The sequence below is a fragment of the Castanea sativa genome, chromosome 8 (assembly GCF_040712315.1).
Source record: "Castanea sativa cultivar Marrone di Chiusa Pesio chromosome 8, ASM4071231v1".
Lineage (NCBI taxonomy): Eukaryota > Viridiplantae > Streptophyta > Magnoliopsida > Fagales > Fagaceae > Castanea > Castanea sativa.
In genome coordinates, this window is record NC_134020.1 from 9,949,921 (window position 1) to 9,959,657 (window position 9,737).

At 32.4% G+C, this 9,737-nt stretch overlaps 1 protein-coding gene across 1 annotated transcript; it reads right to left on the reverse strand.

Moving 5' to 3' along the window:
* Positions 1-1,226: 1,226 nt before the first annotated feature.
* On the reverse strand, positions 1,227-7,885 carry LOC142608210 (uncharacterized). Its single transcript, XM_075779940.1, has 4 exons — positions 7,418-7,885; positions 4,774-4,906; positions 4,586-4,670; positions 1,227-1,612 (listed from the first exon to the last, which is right to left on the reverse strand). Exons 2-4 carry the CDS (start codon positions 4,867-4,869, stop codon positions 1,452-1,454), a joined length of 342 nt encoding a protein of 113 aa, XP_075636055.1. The 5' UTR covers positions 4,870-4,906; positions 7,418-7,885; the 3' UTR covers positions 1,227-1,451.
* Positions 7,886-9,737: the final 1,852 nt, after the last annotated feature.

Below are 9,737 nucleotides of genomic sequence, written 5' to 3' on the forward strand. Positions count from 1 at the left end.
CGCACCTTTGTGAACAGCCTATCCAAACGGACCCTAAGTAAGTTTCTTATTTCCTTTTAGCATTTAGGTTTGATTTAGTTTTAGTTTAAATTGTTTAATGACTTGTGAATTTGCGTAAGTGAGTTTCTTATTTCCTGAGGCAGTGAGGATTTTTTTATTATAAATATTTGTTGAATTAAAAACGTAATCGTGTTGGTGTTGGAGTAGTGATAGTCTTAGTTTGAGATGAGATTGATCTTGTACTGGGCTTTTTCATTGGTATTTGGTTTGGACTTTGTTAATGGTTTTATTATATATATTTTTTCTAGATTTTCGTTCAAAATTTTTTTTTGGGGGTTTTTTCCAAGCTTTTTATAAACTATTATGGTGAAAGAACCAAAAAAAGGGACTAGTTACTAGTTTTTTAGTCGGACCGATGGTTGAACTAGTGTCATCATAAATAATATAATTAATAAAATTTTAAATTATATAAATAAAAATATTATAAGTTTATTACTAATAATATGATAGCAAAATGCAAAAACATAATATTTAGTGACACTTTTGGTGTAAATTTAATCAAATTTCCTTAGAATGGACAATCACATGTTTGATTATAATCATAAAAATAGAAAGTTTATTTATATATATAATGAATTAATTGATGTTATATAAAAATTAAGTAACTTTTTAAATTTATTCACTTTATTAACTAAAACTACTATTTTTTTCTAATCAAAATTATCAGAAAAAGAAAAAAGAAAAGTAGTTGTACAATGAAAAAAACTAAATTTACGTGACTTTGACCAATTAGTTATATAATATATATTATAATGTTTTTGAGAAAAAGTAGTCATACAATGACAGTGTGTCAAGTAAAGCAAAAACTAAAAGTAAAGTCGTAGTATAGGCTTAAAAGAATATAAGAGCATGTGGTTCTTTTTGCTTGAAGGACCCTAATATATTATTAAGTTGCTCAAATTATGGACCAAAATTTAATTTTATTGGTATAAAAAAAATTCAGGGTGTTCCCAAATTCTTTTTAAAGGTAGATAAATATAAAATTTTAAATTATTATGTATAATTTTTTTTTTATTCAGGTTAGGGTGGTCCTGGGACCACCCTGGCTATAAGTTGGTGCCACCCTGAGTAGAAATGATTTTTTTCATCAATATACTGAAACTCAGAACCATGTGAGAACAAATCTGCTATTAAATATAAATATACTGAAACTCATAGAACCATGTGAGAACAACTCATAGAACCATGTTAGCTCAACTGCACCAGAATTAGCAAGCCAAGTTTTTATCAAAAGATAATTTCAGCAGTCATATGATAAATATGCTCAAACAGCTCATAAATTGTTATTATGTTTGAAGAACCAGGATATATGTTTTGGCCTTATTCCTTTATTCATGCATAATCATATTTTGGTTCTTCTATGACTGGCCATCACTGCAGATCACTTGCTCTCACTCCTTCGGCTTTGGGTCAGCATCATGAGCATTCTCCTCAGCTTGGTTTGTAGAAGGCTCAATGGGGTTGGTGTTCACATCCCCACCTGGTAGTAGCTGCTGTTGGCCAATAATTCGTCTCAGCTCATTGTTCTCCTCCTCCATAGCACAATTGAGTGCTACCATTGAAAGAAATACAACATTATTTAAGGTCATACATGCTACTAACAAAGGTGATACAAGGATAAAGTGCCAATAGCTAGAGAGGATATATGGTGTAACAACACCTGTCTAACATATAAGTGGGTCCCAAATGTTGGTATATGGTGTAAGAGGCATATATAATGCTCCTTTCACATAAGAGTGAGTCCCACGCCTTTCGGGTCTACTTAAGAAGGTGGCATTAAATATGCATGTTACACCATATTTTTTTTTTTCAATCACTCATGTTGTTGGAACAATCATACTTTTGGCTAAGCACACCAAAATGAGTATTCATATGAATTAAAGAATCACATTTAAAGGCCACTAGAAGTTTATAATAAGTTGTGTATACTATATAGCTTGCTTCTCCTACCCAATCAGCCTTCATACCAAACAGGTGGATCGTTGAAAATCAGATCATTGTTCAGGAAGTCCTCCATAGTTTCAAGACTTGTAAAACCAAGCCAGGCTTCATGGCCATCAAGCTTGATCTTCAAAAGGCGTACGACAGGGTCAACTGGAAGTTTATGAAAACTGTTCTCCTTCACTTTGGTTTCAACGAAACTTTCACTAGCTGGATCATTGCCAACATATCTTCGGTGTCTTTTGAGGTGATTGTAAATGGGGGAAAATCAGAATGGTTTAAACCCAGTAGAAGGCTAAGGCAAGGCAACCCACTCTCGCCATATCTCTTTATCTTGGTGTAGGAAGTCTTATCCAGATTGATCGACCATGAGCTTAAACTTAAAAATGTTAGCGGCATTAAAACAAGTATCTCTGGCCCAACCATCACTCATGTTATGTATGCTGATGATGTGGTTTTGCTCTCTAAGGCCTCTAGAAAAGATGCAGCAAGCCTAGTGAAAACTCTCGAAAAATACTGTAGATGGTCAGGGAAAGCCATAAATAGAAACAAGTCAAGTGTTTTCTTCTCCAAGCATACTAATAACCAAGCCCGAAGGTCTATAAAGAGTATTCTCCAAGTTAAAAGTTTAAAAAAGGATGCGGTCTACCTTGGAGCACCGATGTTCTTGTCTAGAGCTCCTTCTAAGGATTTTGCTTTTATCCAAGATAAGCTTGAAGCTAAACTTGCTGGATGGAGAAGCAAATGTTTGTGCGGTTCCCTCACCAAATAAGACCTTTGCCAAATGGATGCCTCCCCCTGTGGGCACCATCAAGCTTAATGTAGATGCAGCAATTTCCCAAGCAAAGGCGGTCTTAGCAGCTATTGCTAGAAACGATCATGGGGCTGTGATTAGGGCCTGGGCAAAAAGCATACCTACTTGTTCCCCCCTTGCTGAAACTGAAGCAATACTCTGGGCATTGCAACTAGCTCATGGTGAAAACTGGAGGCATATTTCTGTGGAAAGCGATTAAAAAATCAGCATTGATGCCATCTTGAATCACCCGGTGTGGGCCATTTCTTCTAAGGTCTTCAACATCAGACTATTGGCTAAGTCTTCTCCCTCCTGTCTTTTTCTTTGGATTAATAGAAGTGGAAATGCTGTTGCCCATGTGGTAGCAAAGTATGCACTAGATTGTTCAGGTTTTATTTCTTTTTTACCAGGTAATCTTCCAGCCGGTTTGGCTTCTGCTTGTAAGGAAGATGCCTTATCTTGTTAGTTCCTTTGAGTTATATATTGAAGTTTACCCCCAAAAAAAAAGGGTAGGGTTTGTGCTACCACTGGGCCAATTAGGCCATCGCTTAAGGCCCTAAGTGGAACATGGACCCCAAATTTTAACCAATTTTTTTTTCTTGATACTCAGAAGAGTATTAATTAGACTCCAAATATTAGCCAATAAAAAAAATAAATAAATGAGTAATGCTATGGACAAAACAAAATGTCACAATAATTTCACGCAACATTTCTAAATTAACATGCCAACTCACACATGGCCCCACCACAAAAACAAATTCCCTATCACACATGGCCCTATTTTAATTATGATTCACCAATCATAACTTATTATGTATTTGTTTCACTTTTCTTTTAAACCCTACCAAAGTAGGAAAAAAAAATACATGATATATCAAAATTGGTGGAGCATAAAGTAGTACACAAAAAATTGGGACAAAGAATTTGTATTTGCCCATCACAATCTCTAATTTAATTTTTTTGCTGTTCTAATTTAAGAATGTTGTGAAATTATTGTGACATTTTGTTGTACCCCTAATAATACTCAAAAGAAATTGTTTATTAAAGACAAAAATAAAATATAAAAAAGGGAATTTTTTTTAGCAAAGTATAGGGGGACTGTGGACCAGAGTCCACCCATATTTTTTGTTTTTAAGAAAATTTTATTTTGTAGCATTATATATATACTAGTTGTTAATAATAAAAATGTTTTTTGAAAATTTTATCGAGTCTCAAAATGGTTCTCTAGATAATTTGTTATAAGCTATGAACACAACGTAATAAAAAAATTAGGTAAAATCTCACAAAACGAATAAGAAAATTTTCAAAAAAAGTTATAAAAAAATTTAGATGAACAACTCACAAATGAACAAAAAATTCTGGAATTTTTTTTTTTTTTGAATTTAAACAAATTAGAAGAATAGATTTTAAGTTTATATATATATATATATATATATATATATATATATTATTTCATCAAATTAAAATATATAAAAATTCTCAATTCAAATGTCACCTTAGGCCCCAAAATCCCTTGAATTGGCCCAGGTTAAGGGACTAGGTAGTTTTGGAGTGATTTTGTTCATATAAAACATTGCTTCTATGTTGTCAATTTAAAAAATTGCGAGCTTGTAAATAGTGGCCATTAGTAGTTATCCTTCCATGAATTTGGCCACATTTGTTTAAAAACTTGCAACCTTAAACCTAGTAGATGAGGATGGCCACATTTGTTTTTAGATATAGTAAGAAAAGAAAATCTTCCCCATGACAAAAATGTAGACAAAAGCAAATTTTTTAAAATAAAATGCTTACATTCTTGCGCTTGAAGTTTGTGCTCCACTTCCTGTTGAAGATAGGCAAGCTGGTTGTTTTCAGTTATATTCTCATCAAAGTCAGCCTGTCATGAGAATCCCATTTGAGAAAAGATAGTCAGAAATCTACTTCAGTCTCCAGATACTTGAGCTATAAAAGCATTTGGAAGAAAGAGAAAGGTAAATTACCAAAATCATGTTCAGTCTTTGTTTCAATTCAGCATCTTCCTGTTCCAGTCTTCGTATCTTTCTCCGCAGTTCAGAAATATAGCGCATATTCCTCATGATTTCCCTTTGAGTAGAGGTTGTGGATGTTGCATTCCTATAACATGCATGACAATAATGAAGTGAAATTTGTTTAGGCTTCAACAGCCTTTTGGCACTTATATATAGAGCATATCAATATTTGTTTAGGTCTCAACAGCATTTTGCCTCTTAAATCTAAGTTGATAATGAAGTGAAATTTTGGTATATTGACCACTTTAATTAAAAGAGGGCTTACATTAGCTGTCTGGAAGTAAAGAGCAAAACCTTGTTAAAAAACTCGAACCATTTATGGAAAAAATGGCACTTATTGAGCTACACAAAAAAATAGAAAAAAAAAAAGGGAAAAAAAGAAGAAGAAATGAAACTAAGTCTTAGTTTGTTTAGTAGTTCTAATCATCTCCTCAACTTGTAAACATCCTTAGTATATTTTGGTCACTTTCTCCTCTCATTTTTTCTTATCTTCTCTCTCTCTCTCTCCTCAAAACATTTCCTTAAACTTTATTTAGTTGGAGGATGGAAAAGTGGAGGAATAAAACATATTTAGTTTCCCTTATGTATGTTTGATTGGGGGAAGAAAAAGTAGAGTGATGAAAAAATCTTTTGTTTAGTTGAGAAGAAAAATGAGATGATAAAAAATGTAGGTTTGTATAAATTTACTCTCATACCCCTATAACATAAACCAATTAATAGGTTAAAAGAAAATAAATTTTTTTGTCAATATATAAAAAATAACTTAAACATTAAAGTTGAAAAAAAGAAGAAGAAGAAGAAAAGAAGTTACATGAAAGACATGAGTGAAAGGAGATGGGGGTAGGTGGGTAATTTTCATCAAGGCCCCTTCCCCCACATTTTCTCCCCAAATTAGGGAGATTCCAAAATTACCCAAAATGGTGGCCCCATGGAGAAAACTCCTAGGCCCCTCTATTTTCTCTCTCATTTTCTCCTCTCAACCAAATGCTCACCCTTATAATTTTTCCTTCACTTTTTTCTCCCTCATTTTCCATCTCCACAATAATTACTCCAATCAAATGAGCCCTAAATGATAGTGATCACTTTCTCTTTGATAAACGTGAACTTTGTAATAATAATTGGCATGCATAATTGAGAAAATTTAACAGGATGAGTGTTGGTGGGGAGGATGAAAAATAAATATAAATGGTCTTTGTTTGGTTGGAAAGGCAAATGAGAAATGAAAAAAGTATTTTGTTTGGATTTTTCATATTGCCCATATTACATAATTATTAAAAGAATAACAAATTTGGACAAACGGGTTTAAAAGGGAAAAATAGTAAATGCCTTTCTTGTCCACATTTCTCTCCAGACGGACCCCAAGATCCTTGGAAGAGCCAAAGGAAGACAAAAGAAACAAAAAAGAATAAATTGAACCCTCGAAAAATTGGGGGGGGGGGGGGGGGTTTAAATTTTTGGGCCTGCTTTTCTTCCCCTCAATTTTCTATCATCAACTATACAATGGAAAAGCTCCTATTTATCCTTCCATTCTCTCTCCCTTTTTTCCATCCTCTCTCTTTTTGCCCCAACCAAACATAACCTTAGGAAAGTCAAGTTATATAATGTCATTGCTAAATACTTGGTCCTCTAATATCAAATAAATTTCTTTCATATGAATTTATTTAACAAGGAATTTAATCACTCGTTTTGTGTGTAAACTTACCAATCAAGAATAATAATAATAAATTCTTAGTTTGTTACACTAGTAAAAAAATATTCACAATACATATATCAATGAAATTGAAAACATGTTGATAAGAAGGACAAGAGATCCAACATATATTGCGACACCTAAAGGAACAGTCAAACATTGGAAGAGGTTGTGATAATCTCTCTTGTCAAGAAAATAGAACACTTATTGTAACACAAAAATATTATATCATAATTAAGGAATTCCAAAAATTAATGTTAAGAAGGTAAGAATATCCCATAAAAAAGTACCACAATAAAATGGAAGGAAAAAAAAGCACAAGTACCAATATATTGAGAATGAAACTCACCTTCTTCCCTCCATTGATAATGTGATATCAGGTACAAAATCCCTTCATAAAGGAGCAGAAACTGTGGGTGTGTGTATTTGTTTTTCACTCCTATTAGTCTATTACTAATAGACCTTTTATATATAAATATATTGTTTAAATTATGTTTTATTTTTTGCTTTTTAAATAAAAATTTAAATTATGTTTTAGGTCTGAATGTTATATTCTTTCCATTTTCACTAAGCTCTTTAATGATTAACCATGTGTAATTAGATTTTACCATATATCAATGGTAGAATATGGAGTGATAATTTATGGTTAATTCATTATTGAAATTTTAGATGTAGAAACTACAATTTTTATTGGCTAATCAATGATAAACTTCTTAGGTTGTAATGCTTTGTTTTTTTTTTTTTTTTTTGAAGTAAAATATATTCAAAGATAACTATTATAAGTGTAAATCATTTTCAGTAAAATATTTTCAAGTGTTTCGTGTAATATGTAAAATTTTTCAAACCAACCATCAAAGTCAATGGTAACAATTGGAGCTGATAGTGCGAGAGGTCCGGTGATCAGACCTTTGGAATTGACAAATCGAACAATGTCTTTGATGACTAGATCATTGGCATTGATCATCAAAGCAATGACTCTAGCCACTGTGCTACCGGCAACCATCATCGGAATAATGTCTTCTGTGACTAGACTGTTGGCACCAGTCATCAAAACAATGGCTTCCATCTCCATAACGCCATCTCCAATGGCTGCACCTTTAAAATTGGTAGCCAGTACAGTGGCTTTGATTGCCAAAATAACTTCTCTGGTGACTGAACCACTAGAGGCCAATGTTGGTATTGATTATCCAAATGGCATCTGTGGCCACTGAACCATCGGATCACTAGCATAGGCTGCCCAACCCACCAGATTGATGATCTAGCCACCAAATGGGGGGAGGGGTAGTTATTGTGTGTTTTTGTAAAATATTTCACCATGTTTTAAAAGGTAAAACATTTTACAACATTTTATAAAATATTTATGGTTAAAGAAAAATATTTTGCAAGTTTGACATCATTTTACATGTAAACAAACAATTAAAAATGGAAAAACATGTTCTTGAAAATATTTTCAAAACAAGCGAAGTGTAAAACACAAATTATAAAGTGAGTATCGGGATTTTGGGGATTTATTTAGTGAAAGTCTAGTAATTTTTGACAAGCTTTGTGATGTGCTTAGGTTATTTAGGCCTATTACATGTTGATTTGGAGAGAGAGAGAGAGAGAGAGAGAGAGATAATATTTTAATTATTATATGGTTTGTAATTATTATTTTGATGAATTTGATAATTACAATGGAGAGGAAGGATTTAAATTCTTGATGTCTCCGCTGGCAACATTATGAGTTGCTAGTTAGATTTATGGTTTACAAGGTAAGAGCATATTGATTCTTCTTGTGGACATAAATAGGAGACAATCTCATGTAATTCAACCATTAGAGACTTTACCAGTTGAGCTAACTGAAACCCACAAATAACTAAATCTATATAGGTAAAACTATGATAATATATAGATATCTTACACAGGAGTAACTATATCCCCTAACTAATTTCTCAAATTATTCACCCTTAAGCTAGAAAATTAAAGAATTTTTAGAAATATAACCAAAATAACCTTGAAACCTCAAAAATGTGAAATTATTGTTGTTTAATATTGAGAAACTTTGGTTTATGGGAAATGTTGGGTTGTAAATTGACAAAAGTTAGCTAATTCAATTACCTAAGTTAATTAAAAAAAATTATCCAAGTCGATTAATTATTCAAATTACATACAATATTGTGGAGGTATGAAAGAATAACCAATCTAACTAAACTAAAGTGTAGTATAAAGTAAAATTTGACACAGTGATTTTTTGACTAATAGGGACAATTTTCACAAGGCAAAAACTTCATCGGATAATTTTAGGTCACCACTCCTAAGAATTCACTAATCAAGAATAAGCAATTACAAGTATAAGGAATCTTACCACTACTTGCCCTATCCCAAAAAACCAACTCACAGTTGAACATTTGCTCTAATCCCCAGTTGGACTTGATCTTGTAGAAGACTTTTTTCTTTTGCACTGATCCCAGTATGTGACTAGCACTAACAACTTGAGAGTTGTTGTTGGATGCAAAGTTTTTCAATCCACGCTTGTAGATCTGAAATCAGCTTGTTACTTAACCCAAAGGTGCACAAGAGTGGAGTAGCTTCATAGGTTCGTGTATCACAGTATATGTCTTTGTGTCTATCTCTTTATAAGATGACGATTATAAAATAAGTCTTTTATATCTCTAAAAACCTTAGGCATGAAACCCTAGAAGACTTTGGTCATTATGGGTAGAAAACAAATTTGAATAGTTGAAATTTGCATTTCTCGATAGATTGAGAGGTATCAAGGCACGTATCATGATTTATTAAGTCTTGATAGATCGAGAGGTGTCAAGTTAGGATCAAGACTTTCTGTTTTGTCTTTTCTGCAATGAACCTTGAGTAATCGTCATGTGTTCAATAATAACACTTGATATATAAGCTCTTTGGTCTTTTTGAACCCACTTAGAGCTACCCAAAATACAAGTGCAGTGCGTTTTATCATATCAATATATATATAAAAGCAGAAACCTCATGTGAGAGTGCATGAGGTTCTGCCACGTGGCACTCTAATATTACATTTAACATTTTTTTACCTTTTTTCATTAAGTTTTTTTAACCGTTACATAATAGATTATAGTAACTCATTTTTACTATTATATAAATTTAGCATTTTTTATCTCTTTTTATTATGTTTTTTTTTTTTACAATTACCCAATAGATCATAGTAACTTCTTTTTACTGTTCTGCCACGTGGCATTCTAATATTGCATTTAAC